This window comes from Phoca vitulina, unplaced genomic scaffold (assembly GCF_004348235.1).
Source record: "Phoca vitulina isolate PV1807 unplaced genomic scaffold, GSC_HSeal_1.0 scaffold6, whole genome shotgun sequence".
Lineage (NCBI taxonomy): Eukaryota > Metazoa > Chordata > Mammalia > Carnivora > Phocidae > Phoca > Phoca vitulina.
In genome coordinates this window covers 33893161-33920750 of record NW_022589709.1, presented here as the reverse complement: position 1 = coordinate 33920750, position 27590 = coordinate 33893161, and the positions used below count along the sequence as shown (strand labels likewise).

Genomic DNA, 27590 nt, shown 5'->3' with positions numbered 1-27590 from the left:
CTTGTAAAATGATCTGAGGGTTGTCAGAAAAGAAATAGAGTTTAAACAGTTGCTAGAAGCTACACATCTAGCTATAACTATAAGAAGTCTCTTTTGAATCTTAGAGTCTTTTTGTTTAATTTCCCACCCCTCTGGAGATTGCAACCCTGAAACAGATAAATTAGATGGATAATATTGGGCATATAGGCTAAGTAATATACAAAAGTACATGAAAAAGTAGTAATACTTAAAACCAGTGTTACAGATCAAATATAGGTCAAGGGTAAATTGCTATTTAGATTTCCTTTTGGCATCCTGTTAATTTTATTTATGTATAATTAAAATCTCAGAACTTTATTCACTTCAGTGTCCAGGTTAATCCCTGGAAGGAAGTCAGAGCAAAAGTTAACAACTAAGTTCCCTCATCAGTAATACTATGTAGCAATCACAGAGTCCTAGAATTCTTATGATTCTCTTAAGTACCTGCTACTTAATATAAAGAAGTGAACTCACCAAAGACATTTTGGCTTATATTTCTCCTAAGACCATCACCATAAATCAAGGACAAGGTGAGATTGTACTTACCCCATAAAAGGTTTTATTTTCTTCCTTAATATTAAATCTAATAGCTAGGAAATGTTGGGAGGGTAAAATGGAAGTTGGAGAGTTGGGGACTACAAGGATACAAAAGAAAGAAAAGTAAAAAAAGAAGCAAAAATGTGGTGGTGAGAAGAGAAGGCAAAGAAATCAGTAGAAGGAAGTTGTACAGAGAAAAAAAGGTAACAGAGAGTGGAAAGGCCTTAACCACTGAAAGAAGGAAGTTAGCATCCATTGTATTTTTTGCTACAGTTAATTATTTTTTATGTTTGTTTAATTTCTTTTCTTAAGATTTATTTATTTATTTAAGAGAGAGAGAGAGAGAGAGAGAGAGAGAGAGCGCATGCGCAAGAGCCGGGAGGAAGGGCAGAGGAAGAGAGAAAATCTCAAACAGACTCCCCGATGAGTGCAGAGCAGAGCGGAATGTGGGGCCCCAACTCACAACTCTGAGATTTTGACCTGAGCTGCAATCACAAGTCCCATGTTCAACCAACTGAGCCACCCAGGTGCCCCAATATTTGTTTAATTTCTAATAACATTGAGTCTTTGCTTCCTAGTGGTTTGGCAACCTGGTTACAATGGAGTGGTGGAATGATATTTGGCTCAATGAAGGTTTTGCAACATACATGGAACTCATCTCTGTTAATGCCACATATCCAGAGCTACAATCTGTAAGTTTACAATTTTGTATGTCATATCACATACACAATTCAGCCCATAACATAAATCTCTCACCCAAAAATCTGTGGACAGAGAGCTCAAATAGCACAAATATACAGCTGTGTATGTGAGGTGAGAGGAAAGAAAATCGCTGTCCATATACAATGATATAGGACAAGATGGTGCCCATAGCTAGAGATCCTGTGGAGAGTTCTCGGCATGTCACCTGAAAATTAAGCATAACTGGGGCATGCTCCTCTAGAATTTTCAAAAGGCCTATTCACTTCCCCAAAATGTATGAAAAGATTTTTTTCAAACATGTCTTTTTCTTTAGGCATAAAGAGTCTAAACACTACCTATCAAGGTGGTTTGTAATGGTTACTTAGCTCTTTGGGGTAGGCATTTGGTCCAGTATGGTACAGGCAGACATGGATTCAGAGTCAGTATCTTCATATTTGCTATGTGTTGAGTCCATGGTGTAATCCCAAAGCTTCATATATTCTCACTTGTAAAGTGCGCATAATGCATCTACTTTGCAGGGTGCTGACAGGATCACAGATGATAGATGTAAGGTCCTGGCACATAGGAAATGTTCACTAAATGGGAACCATTTTTTTTCTGTATCCAAGGGCCTGGTACATGGTAAACATTCAAACAATGTCTGAAGGAATGTTGGATTTATACCTTTATGAAGTAGAGAATGGGTGGCAGGGGAATATAGATGGGGGAAGAAACTTACAATCAATTGTAAGAAATATTGTTTGACTACTTCTACGAATATCTTCCTAAGCCTACTGTGTTTTCTCTTGCTTTGAAAGTTTCAAATTGAAAGTGAAAAAAATTTTTTCCCTCTTTAGGATGATGCTTTTTTGGATGTGTGTTTTGCAGTAATTAAAAAAGATTCATTAAATTCATCCCGTCCTATCTCCAATCAAGCAGAAACTCCTACTCAGATAGCGGAAATGTTTGATGCAGTTTCCTATAACAAGGTAGTAAATGCCGTGGGCAGGTGGGAGCTCTGCTTTCAGGAGAAATATAATGAGGCTTGTAAGATCAGCAGTTGAACTTAATTGGCTGCAGGTCACCGCCACTTGTTCTATGTTTCTTGTATTTGATGTTCATTTTTCAGACATTACGCATGTTCCATAAGATTTAAGCTTCCTTTAAAAACAAATCATACAACCTTTTTCTTTATCTTCTTTTTTTGTTTGTTGTCTTTCTTTCTTTATTTTTTAAGGGAGCTTGTATTTTGAATATGCTCAAGGATTTTCTGAATGAGGAGAAATTCCACAAAGGAATTATTTACTACTTAAAGAGGTTCAGTTATGGAAATGCTAAAAATGATGATTTGTGGAGCAGTCTGTCAAATGTAAGTCATATATTGGGTAACAGAAACTGTTGTTGAGCCTAAAATGTAACAGGCTAATTATGAAGGTTTATAAATAGTTGTACTGTCAGCCAACCAGTATCTATTCCACTTTCTACATTGCCAGGGTCCATAGAAGGCAGCATGTTCCTTTTTCCTTTGGCACCACACTAAACCAGGATGCCACCCATCATGGGCTAGTCACAGGCCTTTGATATCTGGTCTCCTTCTCTTTGGTTCCCTTCTATAGTTAACCTGATACTTCTATCTCCCCATTTTCCAAAATCTTTAATGACTTTGTGATTCCTGCCATGAATATCTAATCTTCCCTGCCCAAATTTTAAGGTTGAACTCTACCTTCTCAACTTTATTGTCCAGCAGGTATTCTCCGTTGCATGAGACACATCTTCTCCCTCATAGGAAGAAATCCTACTCAATCCTTATGTCATCACGTTTTTGTCTTGAGGGCCCTTGCTACCTGAAATGCACTTTTTTTCTTGCCAACAATTCAAATGCCATCCATCTTTTGAGTTCTAGCTGAGATTTTACCTCCTCCTTACAGACTACTCCACCCCTCAGTGTTTTGCCTTTCTGCTCAATACCTAGAAGCGCATTTATGAATCTGTTCTACACAGGGACATTCTCTTTTATTAGTTTATAATGGTTCAGTAATAACAATGGTGAGAATAATAAAATTTGCTTAAGAACAAGAATCATATCTATTCTTTTTTTTAATGCCACAGCACCTAGCATTGTGATTAATAAACAATTAATTGTTAATTAGAGAACACTTTGTCTCTTTGTCATTGGGATTCATGTAGTATAATAGGTAAAACAAAGAAAACATGCAGTCAACTCAGAGGATTCTAATAATTATTAAAATATTCTTAAATTTTCAACTGTGAATAAAATAATCTTTCACAGAATTATTGGACTGGCAGGGCTCATACAGGTAGACAAACCCTAAGCCATTGTAGACAGAAGGGGTCCTCTCTTCCTTATAAGCACTTATGGCCCGGGGATAGTCATAATATTGTTCAATATTTACATAGCACGTAATAGTTTAAAATGATATTTCAAGTGCATTATCTCATTTGATTTTTTTAATGCTCTTATAAAGTCTGAACCCTCGTGGTCTAATAATTTATGTGTGATTTTGTAGTCAAAGAAACAAAGTCAAGTCATTAAACATTTTTTCAACGTAGCTCAAATCTTTTATTCACATTTCTTGAAAATCATAAAAGGGACTGAAGTACACAGTCCTCAGTACGACCTGTATAAGTGCTCTTTATCCGCTTCCATCACCTCCCGCTGACAGTCTAGGTGCTCTCTCTCCACAGTCCTCCTAAACTTCTCAACAAGCCTCAGATTGCTTTTCTCTCCCATCCCTCACTTTCCCCCTCTCATTTGCTCTGTGTGTGTGTGTGTGTGTGTGTGTATGTAGACATTAACCTTGCCTTTCTTCAACAAGGAACAATCTGTCTTTGGTGTGCATAGTGGGTATTGGGGGGATATTAAAGGAGAAATTTGGCCAACAATTGCAGGATTCTTTTAGGCCAACTGTGAATATTCCTATGTTAATTTTTGTCATATCATGCTTATTAGCTATCTCAAGAAGAAGGTAGGCATTCTTGCCCCATTTTATAGGTGGGAAAAGTAATACTGAGGGAGAGATTGGCGCCAAGGTTATATATACACATGCCATGATGGAACCAGTACTTGAGATCTATCTTTTGATTCCAAGTTCAGTATTTATTTTCTTAATTACATCACAGCTTCTTCCTAGTTATCAGGAAAGTCTCCCATCTAACCTTTCCCTAAAGGTCCTCAGGTCTAGTTGACCACTTTCTGATGCCAACTGAAACTGTGGTATGAAAATGATAAATTCCTGTAAATATCTTACTCAGCACTGTGTCATGTAACATCATTTCTAATACATGTCGATAGCAAATTGGGAATTAGAGGAATTCTTTGTTGTTATTTTTCATAAAATCATTTAAAAGCATTTGAGAGCCTTGGAAAGTGTGTGTGTTATTTTTCCATTTACAGTTCCCCTTAAGCATTAAGTCTTAGTTATTTAAGGGTTGATTGACAAGTTGTTGATTTGCTTAGGTCTCATTTTAATACTGAATTCAAAAGTTATTATTCTCTTTAAATGCTGCTGTGGTAGTCATTGGGAATGCCCAGGTAAGCAAAGGCATTCCCTCTCCCCAATCAAGGGATTTGTGATACAGTAGGAGAAGGTTAGTACTAGACACAGTGGCCTAAATGCTGAACAGGGGCATGAGTAGCATGCCCAATAAAAGAATCAAGTAGGGCCTTTCCCAGAGGAAAGAGAAGAAATGAAAGAAAAATTCAACAAACTAATTTTTAAAACAGCTATTCTACTACATTGTACTTCTTTAGAAAACTTGAAATATATGCATGTGTGTGTATGTATATATATATATATATATATACATACACACATATATAAATTTAATTGATCTAGACAGACATGGTAAGGAGCATAGCAATTCATGAAAATGAAAAAAAAGGCATCTTTGCAGTGACTATAGGAAATCCACAAAAATTACTTTTTGTTTTATGTATGTAAGTAAGTTTTGTGGATTTCCTATGGTCACTACAGAGATGCTTTTTTTTTTCCATTTTCATGAATTGCTATGCTCCATACCATGTCTGGATCAATTAAATTTTCATATAGCTATTAAATGTCTACATTCATGTCTAATATGCATATTCAGCCAACTATCAGTACCCAAATGGTGGTGTTCTTCCATTCTTGTTTTATAGAGCTGTCTAGGTGATTTTACATCCGGTGAATTTTGTTATTCTGATTCCAAGATGACAAGCAATACAGTAAGTATAAAGAAACTTATAGAGTAGAAGAGGTCTGGGGCATCACATACCCAAAGTGAGTATGTAGATGAGCCTAACTGTCCCTTTATTTTTTTTAAAGATTTATTTATTTGTTAGAGAGAGAGAGAGAGAGAGTGCTAGAGTGGGGGGAGGGGCAGAGGGAGAGAATCTTCAAGCAGGCTCCCCATTCAGGGGGGAGCCTGACGTGGGGCTCCATCCGATCCCCTGACCCATGAGATCATGACCTGAGCTGAAACCAAGAGTTGGACATTTAACTGACTGAGCCACCCAGGTGCCCCATCAACTGTCCCTTTAAATAACTGGAAAGGAAGAGAGTTCCACAATTTTCCTTGAAACAAAGTTGACTGGAAAAGGAATGTTCAGGCCATTTAGGGGGATGATGCTGTTACTACTATATTTTTGTTGTTATAATTCAGCTTTCCCACAACCCCACTGCTAGCTAAAAATATCTCAGCTCAGAATTCCTCTGCGTGGTTAGTGCTGCATTGGCATCCTCCAGGCTCAGAAAGATGCCAAAGCAAGTATGTTAGGTTTGGAAATATAGTGAATGGTTTTCTTGAGGCCCCATCTTTTTGTTTACTTCTGGGAAGTTAGTGGAACGCTTTAGTAGAGAAGAAAGAAAAGTCACCATGAAAGAAAAGGGGAACTCTTTTTAAAAAGAGTCACGGTAATCCCATAAATTGTAGTTTTTAAAGGAAGATTCAGCATAATCCAGTGGTCAGAAATCCGTAACAGAAGCTAGGAAGCTAGAGGTTTTGTTCTCCATTCAATAGACATGTATTGATATAATATAGTTCTTTTGGAATATTTAACGCTCCCCTAAAGATAGACATTTCTCTCCTAAACACCTCCACTCCACTGTTCTTAGAATGGAGAGGTGGGTTTTTGTTTTTCCTGTTTTGTTTTTTTGTGTTTTGTTTTGTTTTGTTTTTTTAAATGGAGCAGGAGGGAGGCTCCAGGCTCAAGCAAGGCCTTCCTCTGGGACTTTGCCACCACATGTTAACCCTCTAGCTGCCGCACACATCCCTCCTTCAGTTAACTTGCAGAGAGCTGCGCTGGGGCAGCCCTGCTCCCGTTCCAGCCCCGAGGTGACAGCGGGAAGCCTCCCCTCTTCCTCCTCAAGCCTTGTTTCTGGCATCCAAGGAGATCTGCGTTTCTGCTCTCCTCTGTCTCGAGTCACCAAAGTCACTTGTCATTTCAGCTCGCCTTCCTGGGGGAAAACGTGGAGGTCAAGGAGATGATGACGACGTGGACTCAGCAGAAAGGAATCGCCCTGGTGGTGGTTACACGAGAAGGGCGTTCCCTCAGGCTGCAGCAGGAGCGCTTCCTGAGCGGTGTTTTCAAAGAGGACCCTGAATGGAGGGCCCTGCAGGAGAGGTGGCTGCTTTTCTTCTGTTCGCCTGGGTCACTTCATCTCAGCTTGCTCCTTGTTCCATTAGCTTTCTTTCAGTTTCTCTGGCAACGTGGTGGATGCTCTTTCTACACAGGAATCAGAGGCCCGAACTAGCCTTGACAACAGACTTAAGGAGCTTCGGGCGGCCCCGACGGCCTTGCCGCGCAGCTCTGTTCTTAGTAATTCCGCAGCAGCCGCTCAGCTCTGATGCAGAGCGCGGTCAGTTTGTATTTCTGTTGAAATGTGTCCTACTCTTTTCCATCCTAGATTTCTGGGGCCTCATAGTTGTGTGACTAGCGCATACCTAGAAAGTGTTACCACAGCTACACATCTTATCAGAAGAGAAAATATATCCCCTAGGCAGTGAATTACCTTCCTGTGAATCCTGTGAATTAAACCTCTTGTGGCCTTTTGTTTTTCAGTAACTGACTATAAACGGGATATCTTAAAACATATGATGTGTCATGGTAATAATGAAAGTAAATCCAATGAACCGTACTATCATCTCGTTCACCAGCCTATCCTAAGAAGACGTGTTCAAGGCGTTACTAAAATCAAGAAACACAGCACTGTCCACATTTCTCTGCTCTATTAGTTCTATCCATGAGATGAAGGAGGACAATTTTAAATGAAATAATACAAGTGCATCTGTACGGCTCTTACGATTGTTATTTCTTTTTCTAGGGATGTTATCTGTCTAATAACAATTCTAGAAGTTTTCTGAGAATCAGAAGCAAATTCAGGGTCTTTAACACAGAGAATATATTGTTTTTCTTTTCTATTTGGTCAGTTGCCTGTTTCCAACCCAACAGCAACTGTTATGCCACTTCTGTGTGTACACATCATTTCATTTTTCTGTGTGCCCTTCTGAAGTCTGAACCTCAGAGAGCTTAAAACAGTTTATATCTTGACAACGCAGCCTGGAAAATTTAATGTTTGATTCGTTACTGGGAAGGCGGGATTCACGCTTTTGTAACTTATCAAAATGTCAAGGGGGAGTTCAATGGTGTGGATGGGCCAGGATAACAAATATCTATTACAATGATGTGTATTTTTCCTCCGAGGCAGTATTTAGATGATTCTTATAAAATTCTTACTATCCGAGTCATGCCTATCCAAACTCATGAAATGCTACTCTCCCTCTTTTACACTCCCAGCTATGTTTATTGGGAAAAAAATTCCTTTCCTTCTGGAGCCAAGATCAATCCAGATCATTCTGTTAAATCTTGGCAATATCTATGTGTCCATTTTTACCTTTTTGTATAAATTTTTCAATTGCTTTGTTAATTATCGATACTTTACGGGTTGGCAGGTTGATTATCTCTTCTGACATTTAGCTAGATAAAGTCAGCGTATGCTGTTTCTTTCATTGTTTTATATTTTACTGAAGACCAATAGGTACATCCTCAATTATTCCTCTTTCTGTTTTATACCTGTTGGTATTTTCAAGCACATCATTTTACATGTGCAAGATTACTATAGCTAATATGGCTTGGTGTGATAGAGGAAATGAATTCTAGAACCTGTTAGCAAGTCAAAAAAACACTAGCCGATTTCTGTTATTTACTGTAGTAACATTTGAAAAGTAACCAGAGTACCATTGAAATTGGTCTTTTCCTCCAATCCATTCTGCTTTTCTGCTCCCTGGACTTGGCTGATCTGCAGATCCTAGACTGTGGCTTTGGTGACCACTTACAGTTACTTACCAGTGCAGGCGTTGGGTGTGGGTGGCTTTGTTGAACAAAAGGATAAGTGGAAATCATACTGAGGTCAGATCTTTATCTCTTGAGGCTTTTCTTGAAGTTTTCTTTGGTTATTTGAATTAATATCAGGCCGCCAGAGTTTTTGGAAATCTGAAAGGAAGATTGGATTTTTTTTCCTCTTGCTTAGAAGAAAACAATCAGCAGAATTTGTGGTATGAGATTTGGACAGCGGTGGCAGAGATAATTGTGACAGAGCTCAACTAGGTATACATATAATCATATGGAAGAATTTTTGCATACTCAAGGATCTGCAAGTCTTAGCTTGTAAAATTTATAAGGCCACTGAAGGTGTGAAAGATGGGCCATTAGGTGCCTTTTACAGCCTATCTGAGTCTAACAATGTGAACATTAAAAGGGCCATTCATTTAGTCTGTAACAATCTCTATTTTCTGACATAGGTACCTCTGGCATATTCCACTGACCTACTCCACGAGTTCCTCTAATGTGATCCATAGACACGTTCTAAAATCAAGGACAGGTAATGAACTCATTAGCCAAACAGGTGTTTCAATTCTGAAATTAAACATGTTCTGGGTTATTTGGAAGAAAGGTACTATAAGTAAATCTCATAATAAAAGATTCATATTCGGGGAAGTTCTTATTTCTCCATTTATTAGTTACTAAAAGAGCCCTTTAGTTGGAAAATTTGAATTTTCTATTCAGTGGGAAGTTTTCTTTGTGCTTTTAGCATTTAGAGATAGGTTTGTGTTTATATCAAGAAATGATGGCTTTCTATCTTATATCTCTTAAAAACTACTAACCCAATGCTTATGCCACAAGGCAAAAATATGTATTGGAAAAAAGCATGCACTTTGGAACGAATTGGCCCTGGATTCAACTCCTCACTATGTCACCTATTAGATGTGTGACCCCAAGAAAATTTCTTTACTCCTCCTGAGCTTCAATTTTCTCATCTTATTTTGAATGGGGACTAGGTCTCACAGAACTATTGAGAGAATATGATAATGTTATTTTTACCACATTGTATAGTGTCTGTCATATTAAAAATACATAATATAATTTTAATTTCTCTTTTGAACACCTCACTGAAATGTGAGAGGGTTTCCATCATAATGTCATGTTCAACCTGGAATCCTTATTTCATCCAAAATGAGGACTAGACCAATGGATCATCTATTTACATATGCATATTTCAGTGACCAGTAACAACGCCACAAATAAATTAAGTCAAATTCCAATCATGCTTATCATCTGGTTAACTGGGACTCTTAGACCTGCAGAGACTGCTTTTGAGAACAAATTTAGCAGCCCTTTTCCTATGAATTAACTTATTTATTAATTTAATAAGACCATAATCCACAAAAAAACCCATGCAGTAGACTATGAAAATGAATATCATAATGATTCTTCCAAAACTTTGTGTCTTCCCACTGATTAATTAGTAATAGCATGAGAACTAACAGTTTTGGAGATGTCCTGGTATGTATGCTGATAACAAAATGCTATGCCAATTTCCTCCTCCTAGATACTCTGGAATTATCTGAAAATACCAGTTGGGTGAAATTCAATGTGGACTCAAATGGCTACTACATTGTCCACTATGAGGGGCACGGATGGGACCAACTTATTACACAGCTGAATCAGAACCACACACTTCTCAGACCTAAGGACAGACTAGGTCTGATTCATGATGCATTTCAGCTAGTAAGGTAATGCAAAATTTCATCTGATTTCACAGGAAATAACTTATTCATAACCAGATATGCTAGATTTCAAAATTAAACATTCAGTGTTGGTCATTCGTATGAGATGGATCTGAATGAAGGTCAAATACTGGCCACTTAGACCAAAGCCTACCTACTGATAAGGTGTTTTGACCCATACAGTATTTAAACATGTAATCTGACATTTTAAAATGTGGGGAAATTTATATACAAATCCTGACTTCTGGAGTCTCTTTTGAAAGTGAGAAGATGTGGCAACTGTGGACCTTCATTTCCACATAGAGGAGGGTGCAGTGGCAGATCCTTCCTGAAGCCAGGCCTTCACTGTCCCATGCACCAAAGTCCCAAATGGTACATGAGTGGCCTGCTTCACTCACTTAGGGTGAGCATTTAAGCATTTAAGCTTTTGACTCCAGGTTTAAAATTTAGGTGAGTAGCTCGTGGTTTCACCAAATACCTATGTAATCCATTGAACAAAAAGTGTAATATAGTCTTATTAAAAAAAATTTTATTGTTATGTTAATCACCATACATTACATCATTAGTTTTTGATGTAGTGTTCCATGATTCATTGTTTGCGTATAACACCCAGTGCTCCATTCAATATGTGCCCTCTTTAATACCCATCACCAGGCTAACCCATCCTCCCACCCCTCCTCCCCTCTAGAACCCTCAGTTTGTTTCTCAGAGTCCATAGTCTCTCATGGTTCATCTCCCCCTCCGATTTCCCCACCTTCAATTTTTCCCTTCCTACTATCTTCTTTTTTTTTTTAACATATAGTGTATTATTTGTTTCAGAGGTACAGGTCTGTGATTCAATAGTCCTCCACAATTCACAGTGCTCACCATAGCACATACCCTCCCCAATGTCTATCACCCAGCCACCCCATCCCTCCCACCCCCCACCACTCCAGCAACCCTCAGTTTGTTTCCTGAGATTAAGAATTCCTCCTATCAGTGAGATCATATGATACATGTCTTTCTCTGACTGACTTATTTCGCTCAGCATAATACCCTCCAGTTGCATCCACATCACTGCAAATGGCAAGATTTCATTCCTTTTAATGACTGCATAATAGTCCATTGTATATATATACCACATCTTCTTTATCCATTCATCTGTCCATGGACATCTGGGCTCTTTCCATAGTTTGGCTATTGTGGACATTGCTGTTATAAACATTGGGGTGCACATACCCCTTCGGATCCCTACATTTGTATCTTTGGGGTAAATACCCAGTAGTGCAATTGCTGGGTCATGTGGTAGCTCTATTTTCAACTTTTCGAGGAACCTCCATACTGTTTTCCAGAGTGGCTGCCCCAGCTTGCATTCCCACCAACAGTGTAGGAGGGTTCCCCTTTCTCCGCATCCCCACCAACATCTGTCATTTTCTGACCTGTTAATTTTAGCCATTCTGACTGGTGTGAGGTGGTATCTCACTGAGGTTTTGATTTGGATTTCCCTGATGCTGAGCAATGTTGAGCACTTTTTCATGTGTCTGTTGGCCATTTGGATGTCTTTTTTGGAAAAATGTCTGTTCATGTCTTCTGCCCATTTCTTGATTGGATTATTTGTTCTTTGGGTGTTGAGTTTGATAAGTTCTTTATAGATTTTGGATACTAGCCCTTTATCTGATATGTCATTTGCAAATATCTTCTCCCATTCTGTCGGTTGTCTTTTGGTTTTGTTGATTGTTTCTTTTGCTATGCAAAAAAGCTTTTTATCTTGATGAAGTCCCAATAGTTCATTTTTGCCCTTGCTTCCCTTGCCTTTGGCAATGTTTCTAGGGAGAAGTTGCTGCGGCTGAGGTCGAAGAGGTTGCTGCTGTGTTCTCCTTTAGGATTTTGATGGACTCCTGTCTCACATTTAGGTCTTTCAACCATTTTGAGTCTATTTTTGTGTGTGGTGTAAGGAAATGGTCCAGTTTTATTCTTCTGCATATGGCTGTCCAATTTTCCCAACACCATTTGTTGAAGAGACTGTCTTTTTTCCATTGGACATTCTTCCCTGCTTTGTCGAAGATTAGTTGACCATAGAGTTGAGGGTCCGTTTCTGGGCTCTCTATTCTGTTCCATTGATCTATGTGTCTGTTTTTGTGCCAGTACCATACTGTCTTGATGATTACGGCTTTATAATAGAGCTTGAAGACTGGAATTGTGATGCCACCAGCTTTGATTTTCTTTTTCAACATTCCTCTGGCTATTCGGGGTCTTTCCTGGTTCCATACAAATTTTAGGATTATTTGTTCCATTTCATTGAAAAAAGTTGATGGTATTTTGATAGGGATTTCATTAAATGTATAGATTGCTCTAGGTAGCATTGACATCTTCACAATATTTGCTCTTCCAATCCATGAGCATGGAATCTTTTTCCATTTCTTTGTGTCTTCTTCAATTTCTTTCATGAGTATTTTATAGTTTTCTGAGTACAGATTCTTTGCCTCTTTGGTTAGATTTATTCCTAGGTATCTTATGGTTTGGGGTGCAATTATAAATGGGATTGACTCCTTAATTTCTCTTCCTTCTGTCTTGGTGGTGGTATATAGGAATGCCACTGATTTCTGTGCATTGATTTTATATCCTGCCACTCTACTGAATTCCTATATGAGTTCTAGCAGTTTTGGGGTGGAGTCTTTTGGGTTTTCCACATAAAGTATCATATCATCTGCAAAGAGTGAGAGTTTGACTTCTTCTTTGACGATTTGGATGCCTTTTATTTCTTTTTGTTGTCTGATTGCTGTGCCTAGGACTTCTAGTACTATGTTGAATAGCAGTGGTGATAGTGGACATCCCTGCCGTGTTCCTGACCATAGGGGGAAAGCTCTCAGTTTTTCCCCATTGAGAATGATACTTGCTGTGGGTTTTTCATAGATGACTTTCATGATATTGAGGTATGTACCCTCTATCCCTATACTCTGAAGAGTTTTGATCAGGAAAGGATGCTGTACTTTGTCAAATGCTTTTTCTGCATCTATTGAGAGGATCATATGGTTCTTGTTCTTTCTTTTATTAATGTATTGTATCACAGTGATTGATTTGTGGATGTTGAACCAACCTTGCAGGCCAGGAATAAATCCCACTTGGTCGTGGTGAATAATCCTTTTAATGTACTGTTGGATCCTATTGGCTAGTATTTTGGTGAGAATTTTTGCATCCATGTTCATCAGGGATATTGGTCTGTAATTCTCCTTTTTGATGGGGTCTTTTTCTGGTTTTGGGATCAAGGTAATGGTGGCCTCATAAAAGGAGTTTGGAAGTTTTCCTTCCATTTCTATTTTTTGGAACAGTTTCAGAAGAATAAGTATTAATTCTTTTTTTAAATGTTTGGTAGAATTTCCCTGGGAAGCCATCTGGCCCTGGGCTCTTGTTTGTTGGGAGATTTTTGATGACTGCTTCAATTTCCTTAGTGGTTATAGGTCTGTTCAGGTTTTCTATTTCTTCCTGGTTCAGTTTTGGTAGTTGATACATCTCTAGGAATGCATCCATTTCTTCCAGGTTATCTAATTTGCTGGCATAGAGTTGCTCATAATATGTTCTTATAATTGTTTGTATTTCTTTGGTGTTGGTTGTGATCTCTCTTCTTTCATTCATGATTTTATTTATTTGGGTCATTTCTCTTTTCTTCTTTATAAAATCTATTATAATTTTCATCTTTACAGTCAAGTGTAATATAGCCTTAACCTTTATGATTTTAAATGTTAAATCTAGTGCACAATCCATTCGTTCCTTTGCTCACACTGAAGAAATATGAAATTGAAAGGGAAATGAAGGAGGAATTGGCTACTTTTGTATATTCCTCCTTAGACTTTCCTGGAAAGACAAAGTGTTTTCTTTCTTTTGTCATTGGTTATCAGCAGAATAATATGTAGAATACATCAGGTCACAAGATCACCAATGGAAAAAAAATTGGGGATCAGGTGGAGTATTGTGCATTGTAAGCTTTTCCTATTCTGAGAATTACTATATTCATTTTATTCAGTGTGACATATTATTTCCTTTCAGATGTTTATCTAGGTCAAATTGAGTGAGAGTAACCAGCAGGACACCTCTCAGGAGAAGCTTCTCCGTACAACTACAGAATCTCTAGTTAGGAGAAAAGGAGAGATTGAAAGCTTAATCCTCAGCCCCATATGTCTCAGGAACACTGGTAGCAGAGCACATTGGAGGCCAGGATTGGCCAGGATGTGGCCATCCCACATCTGGACACTTGATAGACTAGGTGAGAAGTAGGCCACGGTTCATTGAAGGAGGTTTGTCTGCTCAAAGGAGAAGCTCTGAGTAGATTGCAGAGAAGATAGATTAAAAATGTAAGAATAGGAACACTGAAGAATATTGACAATTTAGCAAATGAAAGCCAATCTTTCAAGTAGTTGCAAAATCTTTTTTGCTCTTTCTAGCCAATAAATTTATGGGTTGTCTAAATTTAGCAGAAGGAACCCTACAGTTATTAATGAATCAGTGGAAAACAATAATATTTCTTCACTAGGTGGACAGGTTAATGAAGTTAATTAAGAGTACAAATTTTGGTTTAAAATAGATGACTCAAGTATTACCTCTTCAATTTTTGTTTGACCTTGGGCAAATTATCTAAACATTTCAAGCCTAAATTGTCTAGTCTTTAAAACTTCTCTAGTCTTTAAAATTCCAGCTTTAAATAATAATATCTAATATAAAGTCTTGTTTCAAGGATTGTATAAGATAATGCCGATAAAGCACTAAGCACAGTACCTGTTCAATAAATGTTAACTGTTGGTATTATTAGTATTATTTAATATAAATTGCTTAAGACATTGTGTTTTGAAGAGGATATTTTACCTAGTTTTTCCTGTTGCTAATCCTCTAGGGTATCAGCAACACTATACATCATGACACACATATGGGAAGGAATCGTGACATTTGGTAGATTAATACATTAAAAAATACAGGAAACCATAGAATCATAGTGCATATGGTTTAGCGCTCCGTCTTCAGAAAAAAATTGTGGAAATTTTTTCATAAGTCTGTTTTAAAGCAGTGTATCATTGTGTTTAAGAAGAGTAAAGTCACAAACAAAAGTTGGTTCTTTTTAATTTCACTTCTTTCTAGTTTCAGTTCCCTCTTTTTAGATAAGAATTGAACATTTTAAAGACCCCAAGGAGGTAGCACATTAGGTTAATGAAAAATTCAACAGGGACGTCCTTTGTTCTGGAATCTGTTTCCATATCAAACTATTATGCTTAATCTGGGAGTCGGATGCTGACAATAATAGCTTACAGACCGTGTGCAGACACAAGTCCTGTCAGAAACACATGTGAGAACCACTTTGCAAAAATGACAATATAATGGTTTATTTCCTCTGCAGAAGAGGCCCTAATGTTTTGGTATTCAGAATAATAGTTTTGTTGTTTGTTCTTCTCATTAAAAGAAAATACAGAGAAGGCATATAACTTTGGAATCTAAATAGATTCTAAAAAAAGATGAAAGTACTTTTTTTGTCCCACTCAGAATAATCACTACTTCTCTGTTAGGCTCTAGGAGGGACATTAAAAAAAGAAAAGACACAGCCCCTGTCCTCAAAGTTCCAAATTCACTTGGAGGAACAATTCAAATCCACAAATGAAACAATTAGAGAATGACATAACATGCAAACCTTGATATTATTTGGTACTAAATATTAATATTAGCTAATATTTCACTTATAAAGCTCTTACTGTGTGCTAGGAATGACTCTAAGCACTCTACACATATGAAGTCATTTGATACTTACAACAGTAGAAGATACTAATATTATCTTCATGTACAGGGCATGAAACTGAGGCCCGGAGAGGTTCGGTAATTTGCCCAAGATCATACAGCTAGTCAGTGGCAGAAATAGGACTGAAACCCAATGGTCTAGCTATAATGAACTGCTCCTGTTATTGCTCTCTAGATCATATTTGTGTTAATATTAAGAATATTAAGAACTATAAGATACGTACAAACCAACAACAACTTGTTTCGTCCCTCAGTGCAGGAAGGTTGACCCTAGACAAAGCCCTTGACCTGACTCGCTATCTCCAACATGAAGCAAGCATCCCCGCACTTCTCAAAGGTCTGGAATACTTAGAATTGTTTTACCACATGATGGACAGAAAGAATGTTTCAGATGTCACGGAAAACCTCAAGGTTTGTATCACTTCCAGAAAATTCACTAAGTAAACAGAGTGTCTGGAGGATGGGTGAGTCTTGGTCTGTTTGTGTGACCTCCTAGGGATAAATCTTTAAGAAGCCGAGGGAACTGGCTGATGGCACAGTCAAGACCACTGCCCTGAATGGTTGGAAATCCTCGCTCCTTGTCATCACCAACCTAAGAAGATCCTATCAGGATCATGAGCAAAATATTCCTCCTAAATGTGATTTTATCTTTTGTCAATTGATATTCACCCCTCAGATAGGAAATTAAATCCTATTTTTAATGTAAAAACTCCATTTAAGTATGGTAGGTGGGGCCCAGAAAATGAGGAGAAAAATACAAATAATTCTGTGTTTGGGGAAGATTCATGCAGACAGTTTAAAGTTGACCCCTTTCAATGGGTAAGAGCTGTGGTAAGTACTAAATTTAGCCTCTCTGTAAATCATCCTGTGCTTTCTGCAGCATTACATTCTCCGATATTTTAAGCCAGTGATTGACACGCAAAGCTGGAGTGACAAGGGCTCTATTTGGGACAGGATGCTTCGATCAACCATCTTAAAACTGGCCTGTTACCTGAACCATGCTCCTTGCATCCAGAAGGCAACTGAACTCTTCTCTCAGTGGATGGAATCCAGTGGAAAATTAAAGTAAATCTAGACATCTGTCCTGTTCTTTGTTCCTTTCACTTTGATGCAAAAGTCTTTGATCAAGCAAGACATTAGATCTAAAACCTTTCAGTGAGGATGGTGGGGGGCTGGGTAGGGGAAAGCCATGCTGGGAATTACGAACCATTGTTTCATGCTCCCATATAGTAAGTGCTCAATAGATTTTGTGGGAAGTGAGGTTTAGGTCCCTTTAGTGGGAGAGCTAATAACCATTGGCATGGTAACAGAAAGCGAGAGGGTAGAAGTTGGGGGGGGTGCCCAAGCTCCAAAAGTGATGTCTTTTAAAGATAAAAAGCAATGTGAATGTACATGCAGTCAAAACATCAGCAATAATTTGTTAAAACTTGTTTTTTTTAAAAAAGGAGAGGATACCTTTTTAAAAAGTCTATTTACTACTTCATTATCCAATACCACAGACCCGAACTTTGACCCCAAATTTCATATTTGATGGTAAACCGATGACTTGGGCCATCAAAAGTGTGTATATGGTGGCAAAATGGATTCTGGTGGTTATCACAATCAGGAAGATGCCCAGTGATCACATGGATTATGTTGCAGTTCAGTTTAGCAGTTACAATCCAGAAATACTAACAGACGCCACAATCTTTTCAACGTAAGCCTTGATTTCTGCCCAACACATGATTTTATATCGTTGTCGTTAAAACTCTCACTCTAGAGTTGGATGTTTTGAGAAATCAAACTTGTATGTGAATCAAGGAAAATTCATTCCTTAAAACTGAAGAAAAAAATTCACAATTTTGGTACTGTGTAATGTAATGGTGTCCATTTTTCCTGTGCCAGATTGCTGATAAGCCATCATAATTTCTCTCCATTTAAATGAATCTCAGTGAGCTTATTGAAATCCTTTCTTGAATTCTTCTTTTTAGAAACATTAATTCTAGCATTCTTTGTACTTTTCTGGTCGTTGTGATTTGAGCCAAAAATCAGTTTTAGGAAAAGGATCTCTTAGCTCTGTTTTTCTCTTCTTTTTGTTCATGTTTGACTGGGTGGTAGGAGTGGGGCTAAAATGTAAACATCCTGCTGCCCTATAACATAATGAGATATTATTCCATCTTTATGCTTGTTACAAGAGGGATGATCTTACCTGCAGCAACCCCCCTCTAGGTTAGATATGAGAGTGCAGCAAGTTTAATTGGATGCTATACTTATGAAATTATAAAGCTCATTTATGCTTATAATCCATAATCCATAATTAAATATCATAGGTTTTTTCCCCTAAACTTTAAGACCACTAGTAGTAATCCTAATGAAGAATTTTCTTACATAGATTAATAACTTCATTCATTTGTGTACTCAAAATATAATTCTTTGCATGTTCCCTGTGAACCAGGCTGCTTGTAGGTACCAAGAATAAAATAGTCAACAAAACAACTGTGTGCCCTACCTTCAAGGAACTACAGTGTGATTTGTTATCAATTTTCATAAATTTTTACAGTACATATACTAAAATCAAAACAATGTAGATTATAATTTAATTGCTTAATCTTTGTTATGTGATTCAACTGGCACTTGGGATATTTAAGCACATATAGTGGAAATAACACAAGTGTTAGAATCATAGGTTTAAATCCCATCTTCAGAATGGCTAATTATATCACCTTGTGCAAGTTACTTAACCTTCCAAGCTTTATTTCCACTTTTTAAAAATCAGGATAATAACTATCTCACTAGGTAGCTTTGACAGTTAAATACGATGTATAGAGACTAGTACAATCCCTACCATATGGTCACTGCATGATAAATGCAAATTTCTTGCCCCATCCGTATGCCTCTGTTGCGGTTTTCCTGAGCCATCAAAATGAGTATCAGTTATTATTGATCTAACAATATTGGAATTAAAAACCACAGACCAAATTGGAATCAAAACTAGTTAATATTCTACAGGGCAATAAAACCCCAAAATTGTGGTATCTTCTTTATGTGGGCAGAAAATAATTTTATTATTACATCTTGCCAGTTTTACAAATTATAAAATGACTGAACCTAATCAATTGTGCTAAATAACAATTTTCTAGACCCAGAGAATCAGATGACTCTCAGACAGTCCTGTTAGAAAATACTCTTAATGTGATATTAAAGCAGCAAGTAATCATGTTTTATAAAAAAATCACATAGCACCAATACAGATTATTCAATTCTAGAATTCTATATAAACCAACACTTTTATATGTCAGAAATCATCTCTTTTATTGATTCTATAAAGTTTCTATTTTCATCTCTGGGTAAGTTAAAATTTTATGATTAGTCTGCTTGCTAACATTTTATCATCAATGGGGGAAAAAAAAAAAAACCCTACAGGGTGCCTGGGAGGCTCAATAAGTTAAGCATCCGACTTTTGATTTTCACTCAGGTCATAATCTCAGGGTCCTGGGATCAAGCCCTGTGTAGGGCTCCCTGCTTGGTGGGGAGTCTGCTTGTCTCCTTTTCCCTCTGCCTGCCACCCCCGCCTCTTTCTAAAATAAATAAATCTTAAGGAAAAAAAAACTCCACAAATAATTTGCAAAGTAGAATTACATAAAATATTTTTATAAAAGTTTGACAGAAAAAAGGGTTTAACACACTACTGAAAATAACTCAGGGGTGATTCTGTTATTGCAATTTAAAATTGTAATAAGAAAAAAAGGTTTTTTGTTTCATAGGACTTTTTTCTTCATTTTGTTCTTCATACTACAGCATTCCATCAGATGTTTTAAAGGTTGTGTATTCTGTGGGTGCTCAGACAACAGTAGGATGGAATTACCTTTTAGAACAATATGGACTGTCCATGTCAGGTGCTGAAAAAAAGAAAATTCTGTATGCATTGTCAACCAGCAAACATCAGGAAAAGTTAATGAAGTAAGTGCATTAATTTAACTAACTTGTTAAAGTAAACTGATACAAATTCAATGAAGTCACTAAAATATTGGCCAGCAACTTCAAAGGCATAAAAGAATTGAATCAAGATTTGATTTGCTTTGATTTTACTTCCAAAAAATACATAATGCAAATGGTAAAAACAGATATTCCTAGTTATTAACCAGGTGGCCAATATTGGACAAATGGTTACATTTTACTTTCAAAACCTTGGAAAAAAAACAAAAAACAAAAAACAAAAACCTTGGAGAAAAATGATCACAAGAATGCATTCTTGTGTATAAGATGTTGTACAAAATGCGAAATTAAAGTTCTTTGAAATAATAAGTGAACAAAATTACTGCCAGAAAAAATTAAAAGTTCAACTGGAACATTAAAAATGTTAGCCAATAAGGAATTTATTACTGTTTTTAGTAAATTATAATTTTATCATGCCTCTTTCTCTTCTATTCTCTTCATATATCAGTAGCCTGAATTAATTTCCATTACATCACACATACAATGAGAAGTCAAATGGTCTTTATTTCTTCAGATTAATTGAACTAGGAATGGAAGGAGAAGTCATCAAGACACAGGAGTTGTCCCTTCTTCTTTATGCGATCGCCAGAAATCCGAAGGGGCAGCAATTATCCTGGAATTTTTTAAGAGAAAATTGGACCCATCTCCTAAAAAAGTTGGTATTCATTTACATCCAGTGTATGTTCTTCTACCTAGATGGCTCAGTCGCCTGAAACCAAGTACAATGATGTGTCCCCCAAAGCATATAAATGATCCCATTTCTACCCAAATAGTTTGATGAACTCTATTTGTTTGAAAACTTAAGAGCCTGAATTACTCTGTCCAGATGTGAGGAGAGGAGTGAGAAGTGAGTGGGAAAGAGATTTCTCTCACTCAGTCCAGGCAAAGAAGAACTGCTGGGAGTAAGTGTGAGATGAGTTAAATCCAGTCATCGGCCCCATGCACCAGCCCAGAAGAACCCAGGGAAGCCATAGATAGTGCATCAAATACATTTGGCTTGCTTTGTTAATGGAGAGCTTCAGGAATTTTGATGAGAACTAATCCCCGCCCCCCCCCTCAGTTCCCCTGTGGAAGTGGCCCAGTGGAGAGCTTAGAGGAGATTAAAGAAATCTGATCAGAAGTGTTTTGAGAGTCCTACTTCCCGCCCCTTCAAACCACGATCAGTTCTGAGTCTTTTCTGGGGTTTCAACTCTTGGGAGAACCAGAGCTCACTCCAGCATGCTCCTGGGCCTAAAATATCCCCCATAAAGGATCAATAATGATTAGACTTCATTGGAAGGTACAGGATGGCATTGCTTTCTCTCACAACAAACCCCTGCTAAGGTGCTCAGCTATTCCTTATCCAAAACCAAAATGTCACTTACGAACTCTATGGAAAATATCCTGAATCTGAGAGCTGTGCAGTCTGCTCTGTTTATCTTAGTGTCAGTTAGTATCTTTGATTTCAGTCATCCCCTGTTTCTCTTCCCTCTCATTTGTTAGCCATGAAGGACTCAGAGTCCCCACAGCTTTGTGTAAGCAAAAAGAGCATTTTCACCTTTCTCCCAGGCTTTTAAGGGGTTTGACATTCACATGGGACCAGTTAGAAACTGCTTAAAAAATATATATATATATATGTGTGTGTGTGTGTGTGTATATATATATGTATATATATATATATATATATATATATATATAATGTGTGTGCATGTGTGCATATGTGTGTGTGTGTTTCCTTAAAGATCACTGGAATCATTGGTTGGGTCATTTGCATGACTATCAGTTCCCTCCCCTGAAATGAACAGACTTTTTCTTCAATGCCATAGATTTCCTTTGTCACTGGAAATGATCCTCCTGCCTGACCATGTGTACAGCCTGGACTTGGAATCATTTCTGGGATTTATCTGTGCTCTGCTTTTCAGCACGAATCCCTTTGACATATGGTATAAATTCTCTATATAAAGACACTGGGGTGAAGGATGTGCTCTGTGGCTGCAAATGAAGAGTTCAACTAAATAACATTGCCCCCCACAAAATTCAGGGTATAAATGCAGTGGATCTCCAAAATGGGATGGGGAAGTGTGCAAGACAGTATATGAGAGTGCAAGGAGAACATATTACTACATATATTAGTTCTTATGCTATTACATTTTCTGTTGAACCTATAACATAGTACATCCATATAATACATAAATAGAAATATGTATATTTGGGAAGTTCTTGGGCAAAAAATCTTTACCAATGGAGTGCATAATAAAAAAAAAACATAGAGAATGCTGCTTTGAGCGTAAACATAAATTTAAACATAAACACTGCCGAATAAGCTAGTCACAGTTCCTAAAAAGGCTTTGTCTACATTTTTATCTTGTGGTCAAACGTGATACATTTTATAGCTTTGGGGTTTTACTGGATGAATAAGTTATTCTTAGGGTCATTAATAGAATATATTTTAATGTACAAGCTTATCATATAGTTATTAATGTCATATATTTAAAAAACATATGATATCATAAAGATAAGGCCAGTATTCCTATTACTTAAATCTGTGGGTTTCCTTTTCATTTTCAGATTTGACTTGGGCTCATTTGCCATGAGAATGATCATCTCTGGCACAACATCTCACTTCTCTTCCAAGGATGAGTTGCAAGAGGTTTGTGACTCTCTACTGCTAACAACTGAAAAATAAATGTTCAAGTCATAAAACTGAAAGTGAACTTAGATGTAATCTGGTTTAAAGTTCTCATTTATTAAAAGAAAATAGGTAGTTTGTCCAATGTTACATAGCAAGTAAATGGAAGGGACAGGACCAGAACCTCTTAAAATACAGGTGTTCATAGCACTCAAAATGAAAATTACACTTGAGAGATGAGTGCTTGCTTATTATTTCCTTCATAGTGTATCATCACAGAAGTGACTATATTGAAGCTTGGAAGAGTATTTAAGGTCTTTTTTAACAAAACTACTATTGTTGGTAATTCTACTGTTTTTTAAAAAGCATTCTAATGTTTTACATCTTCTTTCCAAAATAAATCTTGAATTACTTACCCTTTAAGGAAACTCAGAATTCTAGAACTTAAATCCTGGCTCACTACTTCCTGTATGGCTTGGCTTGATCATTTAACATTTTTACCCACAGTGGGCTCACTTATAAGATGAGGATTTATCATTCCTGTCTTACATTGTTTGAAGATAAAGTGAAATAATAATTATTAAAAAAAGAGAAGAAAATAACCATTTAAAGGTTGGCAGAGAAATTATTACTCTGGTGTTTGTATAATTTGCAAGCTGTTTTGAAACCCTTTGCAAGAGCAAGTATTTTATGAACCATGTCAGTAATATTTTTCTTGCTTATTTTTCAGGTGAAACTGTTCTTTGAATCCCTTAAGGCCCAAGGATTACATCTGGATATTTTTCAAATTATTTTGGAAACTATATCCAAAAATATTAAGTGGCTAGAGAAGAATCTTCCCACTCTGAGGACTTGGCTACTGGTTAGTTCTTAAATGGTCAGTAGAAAGAGCACATCACATGTGGGCATGAAGTCAATAAAGCTCAAGTCAAAGTCCTGGATATTTTGTCCAAACCACTAAGAAGCCTCAAGAAACCAGCCACCGCAGCTGCCTGCTCTCAGCTGTTGTCTCTAGCTGACAGATGTATGATGTTGAGGTGGGGGAAGTCCAGTTCAGCAGCCTATTTAAATGTAAACATCCTGAATAATGGAGATACGTGGAGATGTGAATGTACGTATATGGACATAGCTGTAATAGATTAGCCACATTGTACACTATCCACATGGCCTTACAGCATGCTACTTTTTTGCTTTTTTGATGCTTTTTTCTAACCTTGCTTAGTATCCTGGAGTTTGCCCAGCCAGTTTTACCTTCAAGGAAACATAGCCAATTCTTTTAAAAAAATCTTTCATTTGCATCCTTTCATCTCCTCCCTTTCTGCTTCCTTCATCTCAGCCTGAATAGTTCATTTAATTTTTACCATTCATGGAAAATCTGAATCAAATTATGAAGTATAAGGTTCAGGAAAACAGAGAATTTTTCACCAAATCTCAGATTATTAGAAACTCGGTGTCAGGGTTTACCCACAAAGCCAGGAGGGCTGCTTGGTTTGAGCCTCACATTCATTAAGAGCCTCAAGGATAGCCTTCTGAGGTCATCTCCACAGGCAGTAAAATCTGCAGGCACAGAGGTAGAGGAGAGGATGATGATACCTCACTACTTTAAACTGTACACTATCGCATTTTAAATATATCTTTTGAAAATTGCAAAATCAAGATTATATTGTGTATATTTCTGGTTAACTCATGGCTAATGTAAATATTTAAATGAATCATCGTATTTTATAACCCAGTTTTAGCATTTCTTCATATTTTTTAGGGAAACTCCTGATCTCTGAAACATTTTTCCAGATGCTTCTCTTATTTGTTTTATTAATAAGGTATTTGGAACGAATAAAGAAACCACCACTCTTAAATATCAGGCTGTAAATTTAATAAATTCATGTGCTCACATATAAATCAGTATGAAGATATGAACATGTTCTAGAAAAATTTGAATCAATACACAGCTGATTAACTTATCTGGGCTATTAAGGGAAGGTGGGATATTGGGGCAGGGGCAAGGTGGGCAGGGTGCTAACCAATCCATTTTGGAGTGATATCTTGAAGGTTTACAGATTTCTCTCTGGTGACACAGTCAGAGACAGGGTACAGTTTGGATGGACCCTGGACCTGACCTAATACACATTTTGTTAAGTTTGTTTTCAAATCATTTCTTGGAATCTTTGAAGCATCTTTGACTCTAGATTTGACTTGGTTGTGGTCCTACCAAGGTCTGTGTAACATGTGATATCCCTCTGGAATTATAGGTACTTTCAAAAAAAGAAACTGAAAGAGTAAAGAATGTTATTTTTTCCACCAAGATAATGTGTAATTTAAGCAGAAGAATGTGTGTGAGTTTTGGAAGATCTGTGCTGTCATATTTATTTCCATAAATAAGTTAAGTTCTTTCTTTTGTATAATAAGTTATCTATCATAAATGTCCAAGTTTTTGATTCTCTTCCTTTTAGTTCTTTATGAATATACATTTGTAACTTCTCAGATTCTTAAGAATTGAGTACAGAAGTAGAAGTAATAGAAGTAGCAGTTTTATCATTTGTTGAAAATGAACACGATAATTACTGTGCCAATAATGGTTTAACAAATAAGGAGATTTTTTCTTTTTATAAAGAAATCTATTGTACTTAGTGTGGGATTTCAAAACCTTTATGGTAGATGCCAAACCCCCAGTACCAACTAAGACTCTGCAAAAGTTAGTTTTACTTCCTTTTCCCCAAATGAACAAACAAGTTGTGAAATACTGATATACAAGATCATGAATGGATGATGGAGGGAGCAGACACGGCTCCATGCCTGCTGAATTCCCGCAGAGCCTTTGGCGAATTTTGTGGTCTCCGAAGCCCACTCAGAATGAGAAATCTTCCAGATCAAAGGAGCCTAAAACCCATGTCTTGCTCCCTTTTAGGCTTTGTGTTGGGGAGAATGGAGACTTCAGCCCTCAAGAGTCCAACTTTATCACCATGATAGGAATTTCTTGTCCTACTTCAAGTATATCCTTGCGCATTTCATTCCAATGGCCGCATTTTTACTCTGCAACATCGTTTTACTTATATTCGTTATTGATCTCCTTTCTTCCATTTAACCATGAGTCACTATTTTTCATTTCAGCATGTAAGGGTTTACAACCTTTACGTTTACAGGCTTTACATCATTTATCTGTTATAGTGTCTGCTCCCTGAAAACTTAATCTCATTCATCAAAGTCATGTCTCCAAATCCTAAGGAAGAAAGGGCGAAAAATATTATATGTGCTGCTGAAGCGAGCACGAAAGGGCAAAAAATATTATGAAAAGTGGGTTAGCTGGGTTGAAACACGTGTGTGTTTTATGTAAGCTAATATTTTAATAGATAGTGCCAATTATCTTCCTGAAAGGGGGTGTTAATTTATTTTCTTTTTTTTTTTTTAAACATTTATTTATTTATTTGAGAGTGAGAGAGAGCGATTTTGAGCATGGGTGTGCACACAAGAGCAAGCAGGGGGAGGGGCAGAGGGAGAGGGAGAGAGAATCTCAAGTAGACTCCTCCCTGAGCACAGGGCCCAGCCTGGGGCTTGATCCCATGACTCTGAGATCATGAACTGAGCCTAAATCAAGAGTTGAATTCCTAACCCACTGAGCCACCTAGGCACCACTAATTCACTTTCTCTTTACACCTGTATCCTGTGCTTGTCAGTACCAAAGGTTAATCTTTTATATCCAGTAACACTTTGCCTGGTAAAGTACAGCTTCCCCAGATATTTACATAGATGTACCACTGGTTTCTTTTGAATGATATTTGCTTGATGTATTTTTCTGTATCCTTTTACTTTGAATTTGTCTGTATTTAGCTTCAGATGAGTCTTTTGTAAACAGGGCTGTACCTGAATTTTGTTTGCTATTATGTTTCCCAACTTGGGCAAGCTCAGGCTCTCCCATCTGTCCTTTCTATGCTCCAAGGCAAAAAAAAAAAAAAAAAAAAAAAAAAAAGCCCTCAAGGTGAACACTGACTTCAGCCTTCTGCTTACCCCTCAGGGTTCCTGCCTTCAATTAGTTTTTGATCCATGACTATTTCTTACTAGCTTTCCGGGTCACTAATATATTCAAACAATTAAAAATTTTTTTCTAATTCTACATTTTTAATTATTCTTATCCAGAAGGTCAGTCAAGGTACCTAGTCTACCATATTCCCAGAAGCTACAATGATTTATTTTCAACAATGTGCAAATGCCCAACACTTTTACATAAGAGGCTCCTTCGGATGGAAATTGGTTTGCAGAATTGACTGCGTAGTATCGATTTCTCATAAATAATGTTGTGGGATGCCTAATATTGTATCAGGAAGTTAGCAGTATTAACAGATCATTTTTTCAGGATTTAAATCAGGAAAAATTTCCAATATTCATAGGGAGAAATGGCTAGGAAGTCTCAGAAATGTAGACTTAGCTGACGGGGTGAAAAGAATTTCTATGTCTCAATCACTTCCGCAAACTTTACTTTGCAACCATAACTTCAAGACCTTTTGCTTATTTTGTTCTCTTTTCTCCAAAAGTTTTCATCTTCTACCATGTTCCCAGATAAAGTCAGGAAACCAGTTTTCTATTCTCAGTACATGATTAATTAATTCTCACCTTTAGGTATTTACACATATGATTTCCCACACTTCAAAGTTCATGCCTCCCTCTGTTGAATTATGCCATATTTCTTTCTTTCAATACATCATTTCAGGTTCATGTTTCTGTAAGGAATTCACACGTTGACATGTCCCTGTACTCATCTGAACAATACTTCAGTTATAATTACAAACCCCATTTTAAGGTAGACAGAGAAAATTGTCTATGAAAAGACTTAAGGAATACAAAGGACATTATTTCTTGGTTTTAAAACTATATTCCTCATTAAAAACTGTTCTCTAGTAAACTGAGCTTGGAAATTCTCATTTCTAATTATTTTGAGTTTGAGTTGGGAAAAGGATAG

General features: G+C 37.1%; 1 protein-coding gene across 2 annotated transcripts in view; it reads left to right on the top strand.

Moving 5' to 3' along the window:
- The window catches only part of ERAP2 (endoplasmic reticulum aminopeptidase 2), a 42652-nt gene extending 17665 nt beyond the window's left edge, over nt 1-24987 (top strand). For both annotated transcript variants that reach the window (XM_032403945.1, XM_032403946.1), the window contains exons 7-19: nt 1134-1247; nt 2094-2225; nt 2474-2605; nt 5396-5461; nt 6684-6859; nt 9037-9116; nt 10125-10308; nt 16311-16467; nt 16937-17121; nt 19834-19995; nt 20546-20686; nt 22579-22660; nt 23370-24987. In XM_032403945.1, the coding sequence (XP_032259836.1) occupies nt 1134-1247; nt 2094-2225; nt 2474-2605; nt 5396-5461; nt 6684-6859; nt 9037-9116; nt 10125-10308; nt 16311-16467; nt 16937-17121; nt 19834-19995; nt 20546-20686; nt 22579-22660; nt 23370-23513 (1755 nt within the window). In that variant the 3' untranslated portion in view covers nt 23514-24987. The remainder of the gene's footprint in view (nt 1-1133; nt 1248-2093; nt 2226-2473; nt 2606-5395; nt 5462-6683; nt 6860-9036; nt 9117-10124; nt 10309-16310; nt 16468-16936; nt 17122-19833; nt 19996-20545; nt 20687-22578; nt 22661-23369) is intronic.
- Nucleotides 24988-27590: the final 2603 nt, after the last annotated feature.